This window comes from Antrostomus carolinensis, unplaced genomic scaffold (assembly GCF_000700745.2).
Source record: "Antrostomus carolinensis isolate BGI_N321 unplaced genomic scaffold, ASM70074v2 scaffold365, whole genome shotgun sequence".
Classification (NCBI taxonomy): Eukaryota; Metazoa; Chordata; class Aves; order Caprimulgiformes; family Caprimulgidae; genus Antrostomus; species Antrostomus carolinensis.
In genome coordinates this window covers 48,623-62,842 of record NW_010315508.1, presented here as the reverse complement: position 1 = coordinate 62,842, position 14,220 = coordinate 48,623, and the positions used below count along the sequence as shown (strand labels likewise).

Here is a 14,220-nt window from a genome sequence, read left to right as displayed (position 1 = left end):
TGGTTGACCAAATCTTAAATATAGAGTTGCATAAAAAGAAAGATTGTGTGCATGTCCTGTGAACTGTAGGAAATAATGAATAGAATATGTTTGTAGAATTGAACAAAGTACCTTAAATATAGAAGTGCTCTTACAAAAGAGTGGCTTTATCTTAATTTATACAATAATTTCTGTTGACCCATACCCAAATGTTGTAGGACTGTGTAACTTACTGAAAGGGATCCTGTTTGAATTTATCTTTGGTCCAGTTTTAGTTGTGAAATAATGTTTCTTTTTTCCTTGAAGTTTTCTAATGGGTTGGAATCTCAGTAGGGTGGTGTGGGGTTTTTGTTGGTTTGTATGCTTTTAATTTTTTTTCTTTTTTTTTTTAGTGTTTTTTGGGGTTTTTTGTTGGTTGGGTTTTTTTTTTTTTTTAAACAGTGGGTGTTCTGACTCTTTATTTTTAACTTCAGAGCAATGTTTTGCTATCTCGTTCTTGCACTGATGAGAATGTTATTGTGGAGAGCCTGGCATTTGCTGTCAGATGTTTTCATCTCTCTTCAGAGCAGATCTAAATTATTTACTGGAGAAGTTCTGGAGGTTTCCCAAGTCCTTCGCTGCTCCCCTTGGGCAGTTCAGGGAACTAGTGAGCACAGGCAAGTTAGTGGAAAAAATGTGATGAACACAGGACAGTCAGTCATAAGGGATTGTTGTTTTCTAGTAACTGCAGTCTCCTAGAGTTTTGTGTGTTGGGTACAATTCAGTGATACAGCTGAGCCAGTCCAGTGGCTTTTTGCCACAAAAAGCTCCCTCATCCCCACGCCCATGGTTTTGCAAAGGAAGGTACTGAAAGACACAGCAGTCAGCTCTGGCATACGTTGATCTTTCTTCCTGAGTCAATTCAGTTGATTAACTGGTTGGATTTGATTTTTGCCTGGAGGAAAAACAGCTTTTTGCTAAATTAGCTGCCAGTTTGGCTAGCAGAGGAGCCTGGTTAATGCAAGAACAACAGAGTTTTGGGAGAAGGCATGCAACCTCTTCTCTTGGCAGTGAGCAGCTGGATGTTATCTCAGCTGCATTGAAAGGTGATAGCAGGTGATCAGAAATAAACTGAAAGCCTGTTTGCTGCTATCTTTATGTGCTTTTTAAAGAGGTAAACTATAAATCTGAAGTTCTGCAGTCAGAGAAAGAATTCTGAGAAATGGTGGATTTAAGCCACTGGAGAAGTCTAAGATAATAAATGACTGGATGTTAAAGGACATAGGTTTTGGGAATGGGGGTTGTTTGGAGATTTTTTTTATGTTGGAGGCTCTGTGTGCCAATCAAAACCTATTCAGTCATGTGATGCAAACCAAGTTTAGTAGATTATCCTGCTGCTTTAATTTTTTTTTTTTTTTTTTTTTTTTTTTGAAGGTCACCATTAACCTTTTACTGACAGACTCCATTCCAGAGCATATATAAGTCTGGAGCAAAAGTAAAAACCTTGTGCTTTATAATGTGATACAAGTGTGATTGTCAGTTCTCATCCCTAGTCTGAATTAGATATGTAAATGTGCAGATCTAATGTTAATAACAAGTCAGGATGGGATCAGAGGAATGGACAGATGAATTTCAGTGGAGCTTTTTAAAAGGTTCTATGCTAAAGTATTGAGAAATTATCTGCTCCTCAATGTACTGTGCTAGTATTTTCAGGTAATCATATATGAACTCTTATCTGTGAAAATTGGCTTCCAGAGTAGTTTAACTCCATTAAAACATGTTTTTACATCAAGTTTATCTGAGTTTCTGCTGCCATGGCTGCGCTTTCGTGCTGGTGCTTGTCAGATCTCTCTGTGAGCTGGGCTGGTTTGTTAAACTGTCAGGAGGCTAACCAAAATGTATAATTTTCTGCTCGGTTAGCAAGCTGAAGTAGCTCATTATGGGCTCAGATAAATGGTAATACCAAAGCAGGAAGGAAGATGAGGCCATACATGAGTGATTTAATTTCCTTGCACTGTCCTAGTACTGTACTCTTAATGCTTTTTCCTGGGAATTTGGAGAACTTGGGAGACAGTAAGTTTCTACAGTTTTTAAGAGACTCTCCCTAGTCTGTGTTATTTTTAAAAAGTAATAATGGTTTTAAATACAATAGGAGAAATATAGGAGAAACCATAGTTATGCAGGATAAGCTATTTGAATAGTTGGTGAAGGTTATATTGTTTATACTGGTTCATATGCAAACATATTGACTAAGTAATCATATTGTCTACTATTGGTCTTAATTTTTTGCATAGAGACCACTTGGAATACAGATTAGGGTAATGTAAAATGTGAAATCTCAGTGACTAAATAACTGATATGAACAAGTTTTCTTTGACCCTCATCTTTTTCAAATTGCATGGTATGTATTCCTTGGTAACAACTTTGTATGTACCCAGTCTTAGAGTTTTAGTTTTATAGAGTACCTGGGTTCTTTCAGTACAAGAAAGGATCTGCAGTAAAAATTATGGAAACACTATAGCTGTAAATACCTATAAGAAAAAATATATAGCTATAAGTAGCTGTAAGAAAACCAAAGTTTTATTATATTGTAATACTGCTACTACATCATTGTGCATATTTTATTTGACAGTAAAAGCATACCATGATTGCATGCACAAGTGTTAATTAGCTTTATTCCCTACATCAGTGCTGAAATATCGTTTTAGCTTTTGTGATACAAAGCAATTAAACATCCACTTGTTTAACACCTATAAATATCTGTTTTCATGCATAATAATAATAATCCAGTAATTATAGTTCAGCAAGTGAATATTACTTGGCTCTCTTTAGAGGCAGTACATCTTCATACTCTGTTGTGAATATATCATTATCTCTCTTTAACTGCTTAATCAGTGTTTCTGTGCTTCTTGCTTTTTTCCCTCTGTTAAGTCGGAATAACTGAATTAAAAGACTTGATTTTAAAAATTTGTTTTCTGATATTAAAGTGTTGGGGTTTGAAAATCAAAATCAAGTGAAAATGTTTCAGTCTTTCTCTTACATTCATTAAGATAATTTGTGTTAAATGTTGCATTCTGTAATTAATTTTGGAGGGAATTTGCCTTATCAGTTTTATGTGGATTCTAGTTAAGTAGAACTTGTCAGACAGTGAATTGATTTTGAAATGTACTGGCTCTAAACAGTACTGTGCTTGGGAAAGATAACCTGAATTAAGCCATCTCAGACTAAAGAGAACTCTCTTATTTCCTCCTTTATTGTTCATTAACTAGCTTCCAGTTAGTTGCCTCAGAACAATTTGAGTGATAAATAAATTAATGCAGGAAAAATTTGTTTAACTTTGGAAGTATATTCATCAGTTGCTAGTGCATAACATATAAATGCAATGAAATTGTTTACCTTTTCCTTAATGTGAGCAGTATTAATTACATTCTTCCCTTTAGTTAAAGTACCTCGTAATTTTCGCTTGTTGGAAGAACTTGAAGAAGGGCAGAAAGGAGTAGGTGATGGTACAGTAAGCTGGGGCCTTGAAGATGATGAAGATATGACACTCACCAGATGGACAGGAATGATTATTGGGCCACCGAGGGTAAGTGTGATGAATTAAAACATTTTTCTTAAGTATGTAGGCAATACACAATGCAAAAAAAGATTACTTTGCTTTGGTGTAAAGGAATTAGTTAAAATTGAATGAATGAAGCTCTAGAAATACTGTGTATTTCTGTAAAATTTGTTAGTTCCTGGCATGTTATTAAGGGTTTTCAGTCTAGCCTCCCTAGTACATGTTTCTGCAGCTGTGTAAGCCACTTGTGATTTGAGACTTATTTCTGAGTTAGGAATAAAGTCAGTCTGTATGTCCATCATTACTGCACATAAGTGTACAGTGATAGTACAGTAAATAAACTGTCATTCCACAGTTTATCATACGTGCCTAGTAATTTCAGTTCTGTAGAGTGTTAGTGTCTCCCTGACTCCCCAATCAGCCTCCAGAACTGCCTGTGACTGGTTTCTGTTTAACCTGAGGTAGGCTCCTAACACATCTCTGAAGGGAGTGATTATTATGTAGAGCCCATATGTTTTTAAAACGAACAAACAAAAAGAACAAAACAAAACCACACAAAAAACCCCAACCTGGGATGCACTTCTAATTCTGGTCAATTTATAGTGTTGCCATTTTATTTTCTTTATGAAAGAGTGCATGCAGGTAATATTTTAGGCTATTTCGGGGACACACAGTGTTGCTGATAGAATGACTTGCAGTACATGGTGATTGTAGAAAGTGAGAGCCACCAGCTCCCAAGCCAGTGGTGGTACTTTGATGAGAAGAATTGCACATCCAGTTTCAGAATTTGGAGACAAGGAGTGATTTTGGAATTGATTGAGTTACATAAACAGTGTGCAGTTAGGTGGAACACAGAGAAAGTTGCTAATGCTGTCCACATCGTGAACTTCTTCACATATGTGGCTTCTCCAGAGCCAGGCAAAAACTGCTTGTGATAGTTTACCCAAGCAAGAAAAAAGCAGACATGGAGGAGGGAGGGGAAGATTTGTTTTGGATTAAAGGAAACATTTTTCTGACCCCCAAAAATGGAGGTTCTTTTAGGCTTTTTGGTGAGTTAGTCAGGGATACGTGGTTTGCAGTAAATTTGCAAAATTGAGAAGTCACGTGGAGAGAAATAAGGGAATGAGAATAAGTGCTGTTCTTAGGATTTTTCAGAATTGTGAGTGATATATATACATTTTGACCTATTTCTACTATAACTGACAGCATCCCTCTCTGGGGGAGTAAATTGTTTTATCTGGGTGAACAACGAGAATTTTTATTCTTGTGTTTTCTTACTGTGGTAGCAGCTATGTTACCTGTAGCAGGACAAGATTACCTTTATTGGGCCTTTAGCTTTTAGGGGGACAGAATAATAGAAAACCTTTTTCTAATGAAGGATGTGCTGCTTTGCCTCGTTTCTTTCTGTCCCACTTGCTGCTCAGTCTCTGTGGCTTCTTAAAAGTACAGGGCACGGGGTGCTCAGTAGTCTGATTTCCAATCTGCTTTTTAACTGACCCCAGAACAGACTGTCATTTGATAACCTGACTGTGTGGTTGGTACTTCTGCTTGGAGAGGGTGACAGCTGACTGATGCAGAACAGCTAAAAGATGGTACTTCCAGGACGTTCAGAGGCACGTTACTGCTTTGGGTTCATATTAGCTCTGTCTGTTATGCCAGTGAAAAGACAGCTGGAGAAAAAGTGTTTATCTTCCTTTTGGAGCACAGAGGCTTGTGCGTCAGTGACCAGCAGAGCCACTGACACTTTTTATTGTGCATGGTCTACTTGACAAGATTGAAAAAAAGATAGAACCATATTGATTTCTAATTGGACTTTGTCAAAATACATTTGCACTTACAATGATCTGTTTCATGGTTACTTTTGAGTGATGTCTTCTGTAAGCTAGCTGTTACTTTACTCTTCAGAGTTTATAAATCCTCTCATAAACCCAGGAATCCCCACCTATGGAAGTCTTGAATATCTTCTGGAGTGTTAATTACTTCTAATACATGTTTTCTGCAAATACTGTTTTCATCTTGTTCTTGATTGTGTCTTAACTGTTGAGTTATTGGCATCTTTGTCTTTCCCCCTTTCTGATTTTTTTTTTTTTTTTGCAGTGTTAGATATTTTTCTTACAGTGGAAATAAATAATTTTCTTAAAGATTATTGATTTTCTCTTAGCCCCCTACCATGCCAAAGTTGTTTTGGGAATGCAGGTGGGTAGGAGGCATAAGTGTAAATGTGAACTAGAAAAAAAAACTTTATTCTTTTGAAACTTTTGTATGGTACAGTCAATAAGTAGTGCAATTTATACATATTCATCAAGTAATCAATATGACCAAAACAGTGCAATATCAATAAGGAATCCAAGACCATCAACTGGTACATTTTACAGTTATTTCTTATTTCTTCATCTTTATTCCTCTTGCCTTTGCTTTTATCTTTTTTTATTAATATTCAGCTTTCAGTAAGATGCATTAGTCTGTCTTTTTGCTTTCTAGACAAACTATGAAAACAGAATATACAGTCTGAAAGTAGAGTGTGGACCTAAATATCCAGAAGCACCTCCTACAGTTAGATTTGTAACTAAAATTAATATGAATGGAATAAATAATTCCAATGGAATGGTAAGTTGAAATGGTAAGATCAACCATGTTGTTAATCTGTACTATAAATTATTTATGTGAAAAACCCAGGTGAGGAATATGCATGTTGGACATAGCTTTCATATTTAAATTTTACAATGTACGTACTTGATTTAAATCAAATTTTGGTTGCCTACTGCTTCAAATCTTTAGGTATTTACAATATGTTAGTAGGTCTTAATGACTTATCAGTGAGGTGAGCATTATTTATAGTATTGAAATTGTTGTTTCTTTTAAGTGAAGCTGAAGAATTTAATTTTGAATGGGCAAAAATAAGTGTTTAAGCCATGTTTAGATTTTTTCTTTGTAATACTCTCATAAAAGGGGGTTATATTCATATTGTAACAGGAGTGCTACAAACTTTATCTGATGTTTCCATTAATTAAAAATTGAGGTTATTCCTGATGAGTCTCATTTTGGATATAGTAACTCACCTATATTGAATTGATGTATTTAAACTCTTTTTTTTTTTATAGTGGGTTTATTCAAATCCAAGATGATTCTGAACTTCAGTTTTAAGATCTTTTGATATAGATGGTAATCACTTTCTTTTTAAAGATCAATTTGCAGTAAGTTTCTTTCATTGATCCTGCACTTAGGGTGGGATGAGTTCACGTGAGTTCATGTACATGGGCAACGGCAGCAGCTCAAGCAAGTTTGTTACTCTATTATTCACTGAGTACTTTAGTCCTGTGAGTAGCTCTGAGGTACCCCCTTGCTCAGTGAAAAGAGATGTGAGCTGTCTTGCATTTCCTGTGGTGTATGTGGATATTGGCAGGAAATACAATAGTGTATCACACTTGTCTGCATGTACATGTCTCTAGTGAATGCAAAGTAATTGGGTTAAGGTAGTACTTAGGTGAGTCAGAGAGCATCTTTGGCCAAAATTTGGAAGATTTAAAAGAAAGATGCACTTGCATTTGTGTAATTAACAGTACTGAAACGTGAAGCTCAAGTATCTCACTGACTGTAGAGGAGGGGGAGATTCTTAGGGGTTTGTTTGAGCTGTTGGAGGTGGTAGGATAATGTACTATTTGGTCATCCAACGCTAGTGCACTGGCACTTCAGAAGTAATCTAAAATTAATTTCAAAATACTTTGTGTGTAGCCAACAACTTCACTCTACCCGAAGATCTTACTAAAATTGCTGTCTACAAACCAACCGTTGCCCTTCACAACTGTGGCTTTGTGGCCTAAGCATGTATGTTTATTAGGAGGTTGTGACTAGCAAAAGCTGCCAATATGAATGCAGCAGAACTTTTGGTATGTTTATAATATTATTTTCATACCTCCCCTTTTTAACATGTAGTATTCTGAATCAGTAAAGAAGTATGCCCTTGTTGTTTCCTCTGTGCGTGCCTGAGAATAAAGGTGTTGGTTTCCGGAAGCAGAATCTCAGACCTGCAGAGCCTGAAGGCTCCTGTTCACCCAGCCACTCGGCTTGAGCTTTTGTTTGGAGAAGTCTGCGCTCCCTCAGCTTGCTGAGGAATGGGGTGAACACTGTGACAGGAAATCTGCCTGATGGTTTTTAAAGGACTGTTAAAATCCAGTCATCACTACAGGAAAATTTGATTTTAATAAGTTTATAAGCTTATACAAAACTTTAATTCAATTTTTCCCCAGCTGGTTCTATAAACTAGTATATCTTATGTAGGATTTGTTATGCAAATGTGTAACTTATTTTTTAAATGAATTTAAATAGGACTAGGTAGTATTTTTAATGAAAACCTTTTTTCATAACTAATGAATTTAAAATTCTTTTATTATGTAATTTTTAATGTGCCCATTGTCCCAGTATCTTGCATTTTAGCTTATTTTGCCATTGTGCTCACTAGAGTTGTGCCAAATGTGTCAGATAAACTGAGGGCACCTTCAGCATCCCTGGAACAGTTCACATTGCTGCTTCCTATTTTACTTCCTTCATGTTTCTTCTAAGCTGCTCTTTCACTTTGTGATCGTCTTTCATATAACAAATCTGAAGCAGTTTGCTGCGTTCTTTGAATGTATGGCAAAAGTTTCATCTTTTTAGAAATTATAAACTCTACTTTCTCTACTCTTTTTAGTAGATAAACTACTATCCATGCTTCTGCACCTTGTTTATGATATGTAGCCAGCTTTTGATCACATTGCATATAGACAGCATGAAAAAGTTGGTAACTTGCAGAAAAGAGACCTGAGATAAACAGCAGCTGAAATTGTATGTCCTAGTGGTGTTACCATACTACTCAAAACATCTGTAACATTGTTAAGGAACACTTCACAGGAGGTATGTGCTAGTTAACACCTGAGGAAAGGTAGAGCCCCCCCACAGTGTGAGTTTAGAGGGTGATAATTTCTGTTGAGTTGGAGTGTGAATGGTGGAGGGGGGAGATGGACATGTGCTAGAGTTACCAGGGGTCTAAGGGAAGCTAGGTTCAAACTGCCTTCTTGGCAGTGGTTCTCAGCTTTCTTGACTTACAAGTCCCTCTGCATGAAAAGTGCACGTGTGTGGTGAATTTATCTGTACTGACAGTTACAAGTCTATTGACTTTGATTATTCTGAGAGAGGAGTTTTGCTTGTGAGTAACTTTTCCATAGCAGCATATCTTCAGGGATCCCAGGGATCGCTGTTTGATAAATTTGGTGCAAGAAAGGCAAGGGCTACTTGAGGTTTATTTTATCATAGAAGACTCTAGTTAGGTCTGTGGAATTGTCTTCCTTTTCTTGTCTGCAAGTTACTTTCTGTGGTTTTCTGCATTTCAATTTGCCTATGGAGCTACTGAGTTTGTATATAGAATTAGGGTACTAATTTCAGAAAAGCTAGTCCAAGTACTTACATAAGGCTGGAGAAACCGCTTTTATGTGCTAATGGCATCACTATTGTAAAATTGTATTTAAATTATCATACTTAATGCTGCGGGGTCTTTTCTCTTGGAGACTTATATATCCTGTATTGATAAAACACAGGTTGCATTCTGACATGCCATTTATTTTCCCATGATCTTTTGAGGATGTCTGATTTTTGCATCTGTGAGAGTGCTCTTCAGAAATCTGTCTTGCAGGATTTGCAATCACTTCTGTTCATTTAAATACCTTTTACAGCTGGAAATATTTGTTTCCTTTAAATTCACTTGAGACTCTGTCAGCTATAAATCTGTAAACTGTTGTCTAGTTTCAGCTTTGAGTATATTTATTGTAGACTAAGCAGTTTGCTACTCCTTAAAGTTAAGATATTTGGAACATTATAAACATTGACTACTTTGCAGCATGGTGTAAAATTATTTGCTTTAATTTCAACAGTTTAGAAAAAAATCTACATTATAAATTGTACTTCTCTTGCTATTGTTTAAAGATTTACAGTGGTGTACCCCCAGAATAAAATAGTCTTCAAGTTGCCATTTTCAGCTTTATTAGCATTTATGTGACCTTGACATTTCTCTCTCTGTGTCCCTGGATGTGTACTTGAATATTACTTAATGCTTTTGTGTGAATTCAACATAATCTGTATAATTCTTCCAAATATCTTATAATTGTTTTTCATAAAGTTAATTTATTATGCACTAACTTGGAAATAAATTCTACAACACAGAAAATAGAACCTGAGCCAAAATCTTTACTGCTGCAAGATGTCATAAAAAAGTTGGTGACTTGCAGAAAAGAGACTTGAGAGAAACAGTAAAGAAAATGTTATATTTACTCAGAAAAAAAATCATAACATTGTTAAAGTGTAGTTTACAGTCTGTGGGTTTGTTGTTACAAATTCCTGGACAAGAAAGAAAAGCTGGAGGAGCTTACTTTTAAGTGATCTGGTCTCATGTTCCAGATCAGCCCATGTACACAGAATTGCATTGTTTGAACAGCACTGGTGACCGACTGCTGTGTGCTGTAATTGAGGCAGATCTCCAGACTTGAGAGAGCCTACAAAGGCACAGTTGAGGAGAAGTACGGAAAAGGAAGACAGGATGAAGGCAGAATTGCCAGGTGGAAGACCATCATCTGGGGAGTCCCAGAGCAACTGGTTCCAGCCATTTTGTTGCTAACCCAGTCTTTGTGTGAACAGATAATTATGTTCATTTTCTTCCTCAAACTTACAAAAATCTAAACCTACCTTTTTCTTCTTATCTATGTTGGTTTAACAGTGGTCTTCTAAAACAGTTTATTGTCACAGGGGCTTCCACCCCAAGTGCATGTTTTTCCTGGTTGGGAATCATGTGTTGCAACCATTAACTGGTCCTTGATAGTCATTTTCTGTGGCTTCTTTCCCAATATTTTTCTCAGAGAGATCACTGAATTTTTTTTTGGCAGATCAGTGACACATGTTGTGATCTCTCCTCAGCTACTTTAGTAGAAAATATTGTCATTCAGACTAACATGGGAATTTTTTTAAACTACTGGTCTGCCAAAGGACTTGTATCAAAGCATTCAGGGAATACTCTCACATTTAGTTTCATTTTGCTGAGTTGAAGAGGATGTCAGGTTAGCTGCAGAGAGGTATTAACAAATGTTAGTAAGTGTGCCTGTGTGTCAGAGGGGAGAGATAAGCTCTTAAATGTCTGCAGCTATATGCTAAGTGAACAGAAGATCTGAGCCCTTGTTTCTTGTTACCGCGATACTTAACCACCATGAAGTTTTTCTTCTTTCTGTAGGACCCTGTGAGGAAAAATGGTAGTCTCATGCATTTCTTGTGGCATTTTCTATATGGAGAATAGCTTTGACTAGTGTGATATTTACTACTCTGACTTTTGAAATGAATTCACATTGTTCCTAGTTTCCTGTGTCCAGCTCGTTGGATAGAAAGTCTGGAGGGTCCTTCTTTAATCTTACCTAGAAGGATTGGAGAGGAAGAGATCTGTAAGAGCTCTGTACCTCAGAACAAAGATTTGGGCTAAATGATGCCTTACTTAAGCTGCTGCTTGATAACACAGGTGATCTCTTACCAGAATTTCCTTTTTACTCATTGGTGGTTTTATCTAATAGTCTGCTCTTTAAAGTAAGAGAACCTGTTTTCCAGTTGCAAAAATTATGCTGCTCCGAGATTGCTTCTTTTATCTACCAAATAAAACCAAATACTCCTTTTAAAAAAGAAACAGCACTAATCCTGGAATTACAGTGATGGTCTGATCAGTGTTACTTTCAAAACCTTTTTGTATTAGCTCATACACTCATATGTATATTTTAAACTGGCATGATCTTGCTTCATAATGGAGCTTCCCTTTTGATGCTCTTTTTAATCCAAATTTATTAATGTTTGCAGTAATTATTAAGTGATCTGACTGCCTTTTATACTGTGCTTTGATGATACACTGTCTTTGGCAGCTCTGACTTTAAGGGGTTCCCGACTGAGCAGAACATTATTTGTGTGAATAGAAACGCTTATAGTGCTGAGCTGTGAATTGGTTCAAGGGTCCTGCTTAGGCACTTCTTTTCCAAGGTGTTTTTTTAAACTAGATGAGTTCTATCAGTTCAGGTCAGAAAGTAGCTCCACACAGATTTCACAGTTCACCTAAGCTGATAGACAGTAGCACAGTTAAAGGACAACTGTTAAAGTGCCTAGAGAGAGGGAGCAGAAGCTTCTTGGGTTAGTATTGCTGCCCAAGCTAGCATGTTGTTAAACCTCAGCCTCAACAAAAAAGTTTAGTCCCATCTGGTGTTCTGAAAATAGACAGCCTCACTTTGAACAACGTAGAAATAAAACATCTGTGTTAACATTCTTATTTCTGATTCCAGTGTTGTTTTTTCTTTCAGTTTGCCCTAATTAAAATGCTGCCTAAATCATAAAGCAGCGATTTCCAGCACTTTCATAGCCATGTGGGCTGCCTGTGCTGCTCTGCCAATGGAATTCAGTAGCGTGCAATAGCCCTGTTTGTGCCCATGGGCCTGCTTTGCAGTTGCACAGCTGTAGGCCATGTTGTCTTCTTAAGTTCCTCCTTGCAAGGGATGGGTGACCAGGATTTAGCTCCTGCCAAAACAATTCCCAAGCTAACGTTCAATTGCTGACTTTCCTATGGAAACCTCCCTGTTATAATATAACTGTGTAAATTGTCCCACAGGTTTTATAAACGCATAGGAGAAGTCCCATGTCCTTTCCTTTCAGTTCATATTCAGATTGGTAAGTGATGTACAGTAATCTTCACGGCTCCATAAGATGACTTACTGTGAGAAGGATGCAAAGGACTAAGAAATGTCCAAACATTATGAATCAGTTATTTCAATATTTCAATCAATTTCTTAGTGACTCTTGATGTATCAGAAGCATCATGTAATATTGATGTGAAATAAGTCACTAGTGATACTTGTAGCAAGGGAAAAACAAGGGAAATTTTCCTTTAGAAGGGTATTCTGTGGACTCTTGAATGGCAGGTTCTTTTAAAGAACTGAAGAAACCCGAAGCGTGTATATTGGTGTAATGAAGATGATTACTTTTTTCTTTTTTTGAGGATAGTATGAAATAAATTAATAATAAAAAAAAATTACAAGATACGGCTCCAGTTTTGCTGTGAATGGTTTGCTGATCTCCCCCCCCTCCCTCCACCCTTTTCCTTCTCACTAGTGTTAGTATCAGCGCAGATGGAGGGTTCCACCTGCATGGATTTTATTGCAGAATCTGTATCTGTAAGTATATGATTGTTTTCCTTAAAATATTTTATGAATACAGGGACTTTATGCCACAGAGAAAGTGCTAGGGAATGCTTAGACCCTTTTTTAGGACAATTAGGTCAATAGCAGGTATTTATGTAGAGAATTTGTATTTCATCATAACTTACAACTCCCTCTTCTTTTTCCAGGTGGATGCACGGAGCATACCAGTGTTAGCAAAATGGCAAAATTCTTATAGCATTAAAGTTGTACTTCAAGAGCTAAGACGTCTAATGATGTCCAAAGAAAATATGAAGCTTCCACAACCTCCAGAGGGACAAACTTACAGCAATTAATTTTAGCTGATTCTCAAACTTCTGTCTTAAAACAGCAACCTTCTACTCATGTTAATGTCTTGATTAAATCTCACAATGCAAACACCCACACATTAAAAAAATTTCAGCTGGTATACATGACCTGGACATTTGTAAGAATATATATAATATATGTATGCCCAATATGTTTTCAGGCACTATGGGAGAAAAAGGCAGCACAATTATTTTTTTTTTCTCTTATCAAGGCACTGTCATTTAAGCATAAGCCTGAAATAGCCTAAAATTGGAATTCAGGTTTTACAAGATGAAAGCATGACAGAAAGTGTCAGATTGCTGTGGAATAATATATGTTTCTGAAAATAATCTCTTGAGAAGGCAAAATATAAATGGCATGCTTTATCCATCTTGCTTAGTAAAAGAGCTGCAGTTAAATTTGTTTTAAAGTAGCAGGTACTGTGAATACCGTTGCTCATCTTGTTTAATTTTGCAAGGGTGTGGGTGCCGACTACTAGTAGTGTCACAAAGTATGTTCAGGATTGTTTTGATACCTGTATTTATAAAATGGGGGGATTAATTTCTGTTAAGCAGCTCCTGTGTGTTACATGTATCGGACATGGCAAATATTTGTTTACAGTCTTTGTTCTAATAAACCATGCATTTAAGTTTTAGTGAAACAAAGGAAATGTATGGATATGTGATTGAGATTAAAGTTAGTCTTAAAATGTAAATAAAATGTGGAAAGTGTCTGAGGCTGTGCCATTTCTATAAGTGATGTAATATATGTACAGTAACTTGCAGAAGTAGTGGAAAGCCAAACATAATATTGCTGCTGGTTTTACATGCACCTTTTATCCTTAACACTTTTGTATTCTTGGTTTACTTGAGAGGTCAAGGTATTCAGTTTGTTGCAGAGGACTAAGTTCTTTCATCTGTAGTACCACTTCTTTAGACAAGCTTGCACTGTATGTGTGTGTGTGTGTGTATAGATATATATTTAAAACCAAACAACCCTCAAACCCAACTCCAAAATAAAAACAACAACAAAAAAAAACCTTGCCTACCCACCTTCCTTTACCTCCCCCACAGATTCTTTTGAGAAATGAGTGTAACTTTGACTTTGCATACTTGACCTCTGAGCAGTTTTCAGACCACATTGCTGAAGCCTGTCCTCCTTCTTGGTCCTTTGTCT

The 14,220-nt window shown here is 36.6% G+C and overlaps 1 protein-coding gene across 1 annotated transcript; it reads left to right on the top strand.

The window, feature by feature from the left end:
• The first annotated feature begins 3,396 nt into the window (after window positions 1-3,396).
• LOC104524934 (ubiquitin-conjugating enzyme E2 variant 2) lies at window positions 3,397-13,777 on the top strand. The gene is made up of 3 exons (XM_029084952.1): window positions 3,397-3,544; window positions 5,999-6,124; window positions 12,906-13,777. Exons 1-3 carry the CDS (start codon window positions 3,500-3,502, stop codon window positions 13,050-13,052), a joined length of 318 nt encoding a protein of 105 aa, XP_028940785.1. The 5' UTR covers window positions 3,397-3,499; the 3' UTR covers window positions 13,053-13,777.
• Window positions 13,778-14,220: the final 443 nt, after the last annotated feature.